Below are 12,283 nucleotides of genomic sequence, written 5' to 3'. Positions count from 1 at the left end.
ATTAAAAAAGTTATGGCACACAGTTACAGAGGTAACCACTAAAGTGTTTTGTTGAGTATAAGGAGGGATGCGGGGATCAAATCTCAAAATTCTTGTGAGAAACTGAATTTAGGAAAGGGCAGATTCGGATTCGGCACAGCTAAAAAAATTTCCGCTGAGAACAGTCTGAAAGTATGCCGAAAAAATGTTTTCTGACCACGGGTAGCAAAAAACTGGGCGAAATCTGTGCAAGAATGACTGATTTCCGAACGCGATACCTCCACACCTTCACTGCCACTCGCGAAAAGTTTGGTATCACTGGAAAGCTTGTTTCGCCGCAGTACTTCTCCCAATGGAAGTGCTTGCGTACGATAAAAAATAAATGCACCAATGTGAAAAATTTGACGGCCTACACAAAGCCACAGCTAGGTGCCTATTGGTCGTTCTAGTCATGTGGTACTCAGCGTGCCCTGTGAGTGGCTGCTGAAAGGCATGCTGTTTCTCTGGTTGTTTGCTCCGCGCACGCTCCGAAAAAACTCTGTAGTTTGTGAATCCACTGCTGCTGTACGTTTTGCATTTTCGTCAACTCTTCGGTTGCGGGAGGCTTCGTATGTGTGCTAGCGATGGAGCGTCTTAGGACCAGAAGTACGGGATGAAGTATGCATATGGGAAGGGTAAACGCAAGCCTCCTCTTCTGAAAAAGAAGTCAGTAGCAACTGAATTGGATGAACCGAGGACCGCATCACTATCCAGTCATGCCAATGTGTCGTCGGAAGCCAACCTGCGTTCGGAATCGATGCCCAGCAGTGAATCTGAAGACCTGGTGCGGTCGACTAGTCGTGACGTAGCGGCGCAGTTCCAATGTGGTCAAAGTTACGTTTTTGCGACGGCGAGTGACGACGTGGCACCAGCTATTCAGGATGACAGCGAACTTTTGCCTAAGTGGAAGTGCACCGTTCAGGTGCAGCTGGAACCTCGTTTTGTGTCCTTGGAAGCAGCCGAGAAGCAAGCATGCAGCATCTGTGATACTTTGCGTGGTGTCTACGACGAAGCACAAGTTCGAGTTCGTGCAGCGGACGGAGAAAGAATCGGCACCAAAAGAGGATCTGGTCACATTAATACAGGCTGGTGCAATTAATTCACTAATAGGGCCTGCAGTCTGCTCAAATTGTCTTCAAAACAGTTTGTCAGTGCAGCATGAGACAACATTGGGCCTAGCAGTAAAATTGGTGCTTTTCTTTGCTGGTTGTGGCCCTATTGATTCACCTTGGTTATAAAAAAGAAAGTCTGAAGGAAGGGCTTTTGAGGTGAGTATAAGAGCTATGCAAGCTATCAAGACCATTGGAAAAGAACCCACTGACCTGAATGACTTCTGGGCTACAATGAACGTCTCACATTGTGGGCTGCATCAAAAAACCTATTGGGAACGTCTAAAAAAACTTCCACACCTGGAGCAGACAAAGCTGCACAAAACATTTTCGCAGATGCTGTACTTGCAGTAAAAGGTGTCTGCAGCAAGATGCAGCCATCCAGCCCAAGTAACACCACATTCTTTTATGATGGCATCTGGCTTACATGAGGCCATAGCTCTCACATTGGTGTAGGCTGCATTATTGAATTTTATATCAGGCTTGTGCTGGATTGCATCGTACTTCTAACTTCTGTCTAGGGTGCTGTCAGCGACCAGCAGAAAGTGACCCTAGCTTTCACACTTGGATTGAGCAGCATCAGTCATGGCCTTCGCTACACGAATATCATATGCGATGGTGACAGCCAGACACATCTTGCAGTCTGCAAAGGTGAGGTGTATGGCTTTGTACCCTTGAATAAGGAGGACTGTATAAATCATCTGCAGAAGAGTATGGGCACTGCTCTCGGCACACTGATAACAAGAGCAAAGAAAAGGGAGCCATTGTGTGGAAAAGGTGGACTCGCACAGGACCTAATTAAATAACTGACCAGCTACAATGGCTTCGTCTCGCACAGAAATACAGATGTCAGTGACATGCAAAAAGCTGTGATGGCCACATCTTAGCATGTGACTTCTACAGATGACGAGCCTCATCATAGCATTGCCCAACTGGCCCTGATAGTTGGTGCAGGCATCAGTCAGCAGAGGCCGAAATGGAGCCACTACCGCCTTATAAATACAAGCTGTCGATGTCGAGACGAGTAGCAGAGGCATTGCTGCCGGTCTACCAACGCCTGTCTGACCCTCAACTGCTGGAGTGGTGCAGGAACAACAAGACATAGAATGCGACAGAAAGCCTGCATTCAGTCATGTGGTCAGCGACTTCAAAGAATCAGCGCGCTTCATTATTTACAGTGGAGACGGCAGTACATGAAACAGTTGCATGCTACTTGCATGCCTACACTGAAATGTGTAAGTCTGTGGGCATCAAATGTGGTAGCCTCGCCCTTCAAAGAGCTGAGGAAAAGGACAAAAAAAAAAGAGAAAAGCACGCAGTGCAGAAAAATATGAGAGCAAGGACATAAGAAGACCCCTGCAAGCAAAGACGCTAAATATTACAAAGCACCAGGGCATTTTGATGGACATGTAGTGGCTGTGCAACTTTAGTGCCAGTTTTCTCAGAAGTGTGTTCTGACCCAATTGTCCTGCTTGCAGAAAGTGTAGCATGACTATGGCTTGATGGATTTTCATGAGGTCTGTTGCATTGTACAATGAAACCTCGTTAAACTGTAGTTGGCCGGAGCTTGGAAAAAGTACATACTAAACGGTAGTACTGTTTAGCCAAAATAGCATGAGATCGCGCCCACTTGCCTGTCGAAAACGGAACACGGAACTCGGAGAGAGTGCAATGAAAGGGGAAAAGAACATGCAGTATTTATTCACTTCGCGCGACAAAAGTTTTATTTTCATTTGATGCCGCCGTGGCCTAGCAGCGACGATAGCAGCGTCAAACTTACTGAAGCTGCGTGCCAACTTTTCAGCCAGCCCCCTCTTCTCGGCAAACACTCGCATGGCAGATTCCTTGTTGGCGTTACGTATTCTCCGTGCACGCGCGCGGTAGTGCTGCAGAAGTCGCAGCGCACCGTTTTCATTGCGGGTTGCTGTTCTCGTCGCGACGATTGCATTCATGAGGCTGACGTAATGCACAGCTTCTGCCACTGTCGAGCCTGAATCACCCGTGCTGTCGCTTTCCGTGTCTCATCACTGTCGCTAGTCCACACTTCGGCAACAATGGCGAAAAGTCAAACCTCGTAGCCAACATCTCTTCGCGGTCACAGCAGCACTGGCGAGCAACTTCTTCGCGTTCCAAATGCCACACACCGTAGTCAACAGCAGATCCCTGTCGCATGCCAGCGCAGACTTCTTCGTGTCACGTTCGATGGCACGAACGATGTCCATTCTTCTGTGCTGAGCACCCGGCGTCTTTTCTATCCGAGCTTCGGCATGACGCGAATCCTCGTTTGCACGACGCCACAACGCTCTGGCACGGTGTCGAAATGATGTTGATGTGGCTTCACGCGCAAACGCACAGGGCGCTTGGAGGCCGTTGTTCCGATCTCTGAGGCTTGTTGTTCTGCCGGTCCGCCCGATAGAGACGACGCACCGCCTTGTTTGCACGACGAAAAGTGGAAACACTACGTGTTAACCGACACATACGCAATAAGCTGGTACGGTTTATGCGGATACAAAACACATTATGTTCAATGGCCGTTGAGTCGGGGATTTGACTTTACTACTTTTAAAACGAAACTACTGTTTAAGCGGGTAATGTTTAACGAGGTTTTACTGTATTGCTTAGTAAATTCTCTATTGTGACATTAGTGTGTTTTTGAATTACTATCTCATTTTTTTTACTCGGCTAATTTGACATGACAATAACGACTGCATTATACAAACCTGGGTATAATGTTCTGTGTAAAAAAATAATCGGGGTGATAAAAATATTTGGAGAATGTCACTGCATGATCCATTCTTATAGCTAAAATATAAGAGCAACTGTGGGCTTCTACCATGTTTTTTTGTCACGCCAGGGTTTCTGCAAGTTTGGTGCAACAATGATGAAAGTAAAAATTTATGTCAAAACTACTGGAGGTATCTTAATGAAACTTTGTAATTAGTCATTCAGCGCACTTCCTAAAAAGCATGCATTTCATTGCTCTACTACAAAAAAATAAAGAATTTCACCTCTGTTCCCCCCTTAACCTCCCGAAGCTTCACAGTGGGCTATGAGGGATGCTGTAGTGGAAGACTAAATTTTGACCACCTGGGCTTTTTTTAATGTGCACCTAAATCTAAGTACATGAGTGCTTTCGTATTTTGTATTTTTGTCCCTATCAAAATGTGGCTGCCATGGCCGGAAATCAAACCTATATCTTATACCCGTGTCACACGGGCGTTTGGAAGGCCTTCCAACCGATAGTCAGTTGACTCAAAGGTCAAGTTCGAGCTGCTACACAGGCGGTTTCGAAGGCCGCCGAGTCAATAGTCTATCGAGTCAACGGAGCACCTTACAACTCTATCGAAATCTCGATGGCCTTTGAGCAACGAAAACGGAAACAGTGCGAACATGCCCTCTCGTTCACAGTGTGCTCATACTATCGGTTAGAAAGAACAAGTCAAACCAAAATGCTCTAAAAATACTATATATTAGTGTTAATAATTATTCAATAAATTATTTTTGCCACTTGATATGTGCGAACTGCACATACTCTCGACAACACCGACATGCAGCGACGCAAACGTTGCCGCAGTTTCGCTACTCAACAACTTAAAAATTAAACATATATGTATGGCAATGTATAAACATTTCTTTAAATGTATAAACAAACATAAAAGAAATTATAGCACTTTTAAGTGGTTTTAATGTTGCTTAACTTTTTGCGACATGAAAATGAAAGTAAAGATCCGCAGCGCCACACAATTTTACGAGAAATGCCTGAACCACTCAACGGCTTTTCAAAAGTGCTGTGTAGCAGCACGACAACTCCTTTGAGTCGATAGAGTTGTGGCATTTCGAAGGCCGTCGACTGGAAGGCCTTCCAAATGTGCCCGTGTGACACAGGTATTAGTGCTCAGCAGTAGAGCACCATAGCCATTGAGGCACCATAGGAGTTGGTAGATACCACATTAACCCTTTCAGGGTCGTTTTTTTTTTTTTTTTTGCCATATGCGACCGCCCAGGGTCAATATTTTTTTTATTGCAGATTCCAATTCTCCTGAGGGACCTATTTCGAAAAAATTTACTATAATTTTTCTAGGGTGACCGTAAAGTCAGAAAAAAATATTTTGCATTGGTATATATGTACTCTCTAGTCAGGGATAACAACAATACAAAAAAGGAAATAAACTTATAAGAATTAAAAATTTGATGCATTGTTATAGTTCATGGCTTAGAATATGTGCACATGAGAATATTTCGCAAGTCTCAAATGTTCCGACTCTTACAGTAATATTTATATCCATAGCGTAATTGAACTTCATAGGTGAGTGCACTCAAGAAAACTGCATGGTTCTGTGCCCCTCAAAAAAGCAAAATGTGTGACAAACTTCTACTAATCTTCATCTTATCGCCAACCAGAGGCAATTAGATATCGCGAGTCCCCCCCCCCAAAAAAAATAGAAAGAAAGGAAACACATGCACGGCAACATCCTTCCTATGCTCACCGCTCTGAGCACTAAACGAGTGAGAAACAGGCGGCCGCCCTTTGAGCGATTAGTAATGAGATAGCCATCAGTTCTGCGAGCGCAAGAAGCTGAAACTGCCCGCAGAACAAAACCCGAACCGCCGCCTGCGCGCGCATGCGCCAATGCGTGAGCGGTAGTATATAGACGCGCTGGAGTAATATGGCTCTAAAACAAACCATGCAATGAAAACTGAGAGAGGGAGACCCGAGAAAAAAAATTCCCTGTATTCCCAAATAGTGGCAGCACATGCCAGGAAAGAAAAAATTAGGAAATTGGCGCACTTTTTAATCATACAGATGGCGCCCCTAAATATACGGCATCAACCATTTTGGACTTGTTTGCGGTGCCGTATATTTACGTCATTGACACTGAAAGGGTTAAGTGGCCAAGAGGCTGCTGGCCAGAGATTTTCAGGGATGCCTATTACATACTGTACATAGAGAATATTCATTTCATCATCCCCAAATCTAAATAAAAAGCACATTCACATGGTGTGTCATCGTGATTTTCCTCTGCCGTTGCCCATTCTTTTGCTCCTTTGCTTGTGCGTGATGCACTGCGCATCGTCACTTGCTTTGTATTTGATTCCTGAAAAACAGACAGACATGGTGTGTCTTTCAAGAAACAGTCGCTAGCCTTTTTTTTCTTTTTCTATTTTGGGCTCATTCTGCATGTTTTTGTGGTAACAATACAGTCAAGCTTCCATTAATTTGATCCCAACAGGAGTGCATGAGTCAGTCAAATTATCTGGCTGACTGAATGAAAAGAAAGGATAATATAATGTCTGAAGATTCTAACAAATTATTTGCCAAAGTAACGTGTCGGTATGAGTTACCATTAAAGGACCTTTAAACCACCTCTGACATTTTTTTTGCATATTTTAAATGAACACTTCCATTGTGTACAGAGTATTGTGAAAATAATCCATCACAAAAATGGCAGCTTCACAAAGATAGCTTCACCAAGAAAGCATTGATGTAAAAAATGATGCAGGCTACTTTGCCATCCAAAGAAAATAGTGGCTGAGCAGAATGCTTGGAAACAAGACACGAAGGTCACATGTGCACAGGAACATGTCGCACTTCCTGATGCACTTAATGTAAGCTACATTGTGTTTATCATAGGTTTGTGCAGGCAAAGTGTTAGAAACGCAGCGATATTATGTGTTTTTTTTTTTTCATAGTTCTTCGTAGCTTTTTTCTTGTCAATGCGAGACAGTGTCAAGTCGCCAAGTTGTCTTCCAGATGTGTTCCATGACTTGATCTCAAAGTTTTCTTCGTACCTGTCAACATAGACTGTCTCCAATGCTGGTCAGAATTGGAATGCACCCATAGTCCGTGAAGTTTGGAAATGTCTCTGGTGGTCTTAGTCTGTATCACTGTTGCCTTGCTGGTTACGCTGGATTGACCCTGCCTGTACATTATTTGCGCAGCGGGAGAGCTTGCTGCTGCAGCTGGAGCGCAACAGCCAGGAGACAAATGCGACCAACGATGAACTGGACATGCTGCAGGAATCTGAGGAGCAGAACTATGAGTTGTAAGTGCTCAATGCGTTTAGCATCTCACATTGGCGCATGAAATGCATTGGTGATGTGGAATTTGCATGCATGCTGGGCACTTGGTATGCAAATAATGTGGCCACACTTCCTTTTTATTTACCTAGGTTTTTAAACATGGCATGTTTCATAAGAGCCATACAGCACCTATAAATATCCACAGCACTATGTGCAGTCACCGGCCGATTTTCTGGACCTCGTGGAGAACGAAAAATAGTCTGTAATATCGAACAATCTGAAAAACTTGATCACTCAAAAAATTAAATTTATTAGGCTTAGAGCATTTTAAAAAATCTCTAATAATGCCCCGCCTCATACTAGGTATGGAGGTGATGACATTTGAACAGATTTGTGCACAAGTGACGTCGTCTTCATATACAGTTGACAAGAGCTTCACCATGTTGGCGGAGATCGCCATGGAGATAGAAATGAGCAAGGTTTCTTCACACCACTTCACCTTCGTGAAGGCACAGGAGGTCGCACCGAGCATACAAATGTGCAGCCACACAAATACACATGAACATGCGACGTCTCCAAGGCACGCTTTCTCTATGGACACACCAAGTGCAGAAGGGATTCCATACCAAGTGATTATGGTGATAGTGCTGACGGGGAAAAAAAAAAGAAGAAAAAGCATCTCCTGGAGTGTATTGTCAGCCAAGGAAGAGTGGGCATGGCCTCCAAGACTGGAGGATAGTGCACACCCTATTGCTAGCATGTGCCTCCCAATGTTGGAGGTTATAAAGCGGGCCATTGGAAGCTAACAAGCCTGGCCAAGCCAGCAGAATAACCAACATAGCAGCCTCTAGGATCGGGTAGCGTGGCTCAAAACAAGGGATTTAGTCCGGAAAATTGAACTTTGGGTCCTAAATTTGTCCAAAAATCGGTCGCACAAATGCATTAGCTCTATGGGAATACTGATGGCACATTTATACGTCCAGAATATTCATTAAGTTCGAGTTTTTGGAGTCCAAAGAATTTGTCGGCGACTGTATGTACATTTTTTAGAAACTCAAGTAAGCTAAGCACCAGAACAGTAAAGATATTGCACAGTATCAACTTATCTGTGTGCGCACAGATAAGATGCTGTGTGTGCATGTGACCATGTCAGTGTATCATTGTCATGCAGTCCCTATAGACACAGGAAAGTACAGTCAGAGCTTGCGTTAAATATTTTCATCACCTGAAAACTTGGAGAGGTTCACCGCCTTTCACGAGCAGAACGATCACAGGTTTACAACTTTCATTGAGGGGCAGTTCTCTTGCTTTATCACGGCCTGTGTTGGCATAGACAGCAAGGGTGTAGCTGTCTAATGATTCTGAGTGACAAAAACTAGTAAAAGAAGACCACAAAGTTGCCTCAGACCCTGTTGTTGTTTATTATGCCGGACATGTGATAAGTGTGCGACGTGCGCGCAAATATGCAGCTTGCCAGCCCTGGCTTGGCTTGGCCCTTTAGCTTGGCGTGCAACTACAGTGTAATCTCGTTGATATGATTCTGCTTAATATGTTTTTTGGGATAATACGTTTTTCCGTCTCTTTCCGGCCAGCATCCCATAGGAGCAATGTATTTTCATATGGTTATTGCAATCGCGTTTTCACCAGAGATTAGATAATACAACTGCAGAAGTGGGCTTTTACTGGTATTTCTAAAACTTGTAGCTTTATATTCCAGAGTACTAGCTCGGGTAACATTCCAACGACCCACGGACAATGTGTTAAGCCCCAGCCACACTAGAAGAAAAACGCGCGCAGCATGTCGCCGATGGTAAAACGCTGCTGTGGCAGTGCGGCCATATCTACTGGCGGTGAGCGACTGCTTAGTTGAGTGAGGAAATGGCGCGGCTTCTTTTTTTTAACTTCCTTATTTATGGATGTCAAAAAAAGAAAGCAGTGCAAACTGATAAGCTATTTCAAAAAGTGTGTTGGCTACGCTTTGCGTGGTGTCGAGTGATGCTGCTCCGCATACATGTTATGCAGAGCATTATCACTCGACGCCACACGAACCTTTGCTATTGAGTTTGTCACTGAGTACGCCTGTTTTCATACATTTTGGCGCTTGCGTTGGACAATACGATTAATTCCTACAATTAACCCATGGCCCTCAGTCCCCAGCAGCTGCGGAGCACGTGACCAAGGCGGTGGTCAGACCTGTAATGCAGCAGAGGGTGCTAAGAATCTCTGGGTCCGGACAGGCTGCCAATGGAAACTGACCCTTGCATCATTTAACAGCCGACCCCTCTCGAGTGAGGCTGGCTTAGCAGGACTCTTTGAAGAACTATCAGGCATCGTTTGGGATATCATCAGCCTTAGTGAGATTAGAAGAACTGGTGAGGCTTATACATTGCTGAATTACGGACATGTCCTCTGCTATAGAGGTCTCCTAGATAATAAGCAATACAAGGTAGGATTCCTAATCCATGAGGACATAGTGGGCATTAGGAGAACACCCCTAATGAGGGAGTGCAGGGGGACATGGGATGGACGTCATTCGAAGGTAGAGAAGCAGTAAGCTAAAATATGAACAGAGACTCACAGCACTGGGGGAAAAAAGGTGGGCGGGAAAAGTGTACAAATACCTATACATGAAAAGTTTGAACACAAAGTGGACACTCAGAACTAGGAAGCTGCGGATTAGATACCTACAGCCGAGGGAGGGTGTCCAACGTGGTTCTAGTGTGGGAAAGGAGGTGAAGGAGACAGAAAGAAAAAGGTGGGAAGAAAGAATGCTCGGAAAGCCAGCGCTAGCTGTGTATAGGACACAAAAACAGGTGATAAAGAGAGAGCTCTTATTTGATAACTTGCGGGGCAGCTCACTATTATTCGAAGCTAGGACGGGGGTTTTGAGAATGGAAACATACAGGGCTAAATTTGAAGATGTGGGCCCTTTATGCACAGCTTACGGAGCCGAAATTGAGACCACGCAGCATATAAGGCTGAGATTCACAGACCTTCGTCCAACTCTGGCTGATATGGAAGGGGCATTAGGTTCTTCCGGGGAATGAGGGCAAATAGACGAGAAAAGAGTGGCAGTAACGAAGGGGAGGCTAGAGGATTGGTGGAGGAAATCAAGGGAGAGATAATACCATAAAGCAAATGTTTTCTGTACTATTTTAGATATTTATTTTGGGGGGAGGAGGGGAGTGAGAACTAGTTTAAGGAGACGGGGATATAAAGAAAAAAAATCGGAGGGGGAGCAAAAGGCTAGGTGGCGCCAGCCGCCGCCCATTACAAAGGGTATAGCCGCCATCCATCCATCCATCCATCCATCCATCCATTCATCCATCCATTAATGAGAAGGTAGCTGTAGTCATAATCAAACTCAGTAAGAGGTATAGATTAAAGGTAGTACAAGCCTACACTCCAACATCCAGTCACGATGATGAGAAAGTAGACCAGGTTTATGAAGATGTTGAATTAGTGATGAGAAAAGTGTAAACTCAGTATAGTGTAGTGATGGGCAACTTCAATGCAAAAGTGGGGGAAAAGCACGCTGGTGAACAAGCAATTGGCAACTACGGTGTCTATTCTAGGAACGCTAGAGGAGAGATGGCTGGTAGAATTCATAGAAAGGAATAAGCTAAGAATAATGAACACCTTTTTCAAGAAGCGTAGCAACAGAAAGTGGACCTGGAAAAGCACTAATGGTGAAACAAGAAATGAAATTGATTTCATACTTTCTGCCCATCCCAGCATAGTGCAGGATGTAGAACTGATAGGTAGGGTAAAGTGCCGTGACCATAGGTTAGTGAGGGCTAGGATTCACCTCAATTTGAAGAGAGAAAGAGTAAAATTGGTCAAGAAGAAACAGGACAACCTAGAAGCAGTAAGGGTAAAAGCAGGCAAATTCAGGCTGGCACTTGCAAACAAATATGCAGCCTTAGAACAGAGGCATGAAGATGACATAGAGGCAATGAATGAAACCGTAACTAGGCTGGCTTCAGAGGCAGCCATTGAAGTGGGAGGCAAGGATCCAAGGCAAACAGTAGGCAAGCTCTCTCAAGTAACAAAAGACCTAATAAAGAAACGACAAAGAATTAGAGTGGCCAACTCAAGAGATAAGATAGAATTCGCAGAACAGTCAAAACTGATCAACAAGGTGAAAATAAGTGATATTAGAAATGATAACATGAGAAAGACTGAAGAAGCCGTAAGAAATGGACGTAGCCTAAAATCAGTGAGAAGGAAACTTGGCATAGGACAAACCAAGATGTATGCACTGAAAGATAGCAGGGTAATATCATCAGCAATCTCGAAGGTATAGTAAAAGCAGTGAAAGAGTTTTACGCTGACCTGTACAATACCCAGAGGACTCAGGATAACTCCATTCGAAACAGTAATGAACAGGATACAGAAACTCCTCCTATAACTAGTGATTAGGTCAGAAGGGCCTTGCAAGACGTGAAACAGGGAAGAGCAACAGATGAAAATAGAATAACAGCCGATTTAATCAAAGATGGAGGAGACATAATGCTTAGAAAACTGACGACTCTCTATGTGAAGTGTCTGTCGGCTGCAAGGGTCGCAGAAAACTAGAAGAATGCAAACATTATACTAATCCACAAAAAGGGAGATGTTAAAGAATTGAAAAATTATAAGCCCATTAGCTTACTCCCACCCAGTATTATATAAAATATTCACCAAGGTAATCTCCAATAGAATAAGGGCAACGCTGGACTTTAGTCAACCAAGGGAACAGGCACATTTCAGGAAGGGATACTCTACAAAGGATCACATCCTTGCCATCAATCAGGTAATCGAGAAATCCGCAGAGTGCAATCAGCCTCTCTATATGGCATTCATAGATTACGAAAAGGCATTTGATTCAGTAGAGATACCAGCAGTCATAGAGGCATTATGTAATCAAGGAGTAGAGACCGCTTGCGTAAATATCTTGGAAAATATTCTCAGAGATTCCACAGCTACCTTAGTTCTGCACAAAAAAAAAGAAGTAGGATATACCTATAAAGAAACGTGTCAGACAAGGAGACACAATCTTTCCCATGCTATTCACTGTGTGCTTGGAAGAAGCATTCAAGCTAATAAACAGGGAAGGCTTACGAGTAAGGATCGACAGCGAATACCTCGGCAAC

At 44.1% G+C, this 12,283-nt stretch overlaps 1 protein-coding gene across 1 annotated transcript in view; it reads left to right on the top strand.

Annotated features, from left to right (window-relative positions):
- The window catches only part of LOC142575424 (rab-like protein 6), a 79,338-nt gene that overhangs the window by 28,075 nt on the left and 38,980 nt on the right, over window positions 1-12,283 (top strand). The window contains exon 7 of the mRNA XM_075684792.1: window positions 7,068-7,171. Within this exon, the coding sequence (XP_075540907.1) occupies window positions 7,068-7,171 (104 nt within the window). The remainder of the gene's footprint in view (window positions 1-7,067; window positions 7,172-12,283) is intronic.

Source organism: Dermacentor variabilis, chromosome 1 (assembly GCF_050947875.1).
Source record: "Dermacentor variabilis isolate Ectoservices chromosome 1, ASM5094787v1, whole genome shotgun sequence".
NCBI classification, from domain to species: Eukaryota; Metazoa; Arthropoda; class Arachnida; order Ixodida; family Ixodidae; genus Dermacentor; species Dermacentor variabilis.
The sequence above is the reverse complement of the archived record's forward strand: the minus strand, read 5'-3'. Positions and strand labels throughout refer to the sequence as shown.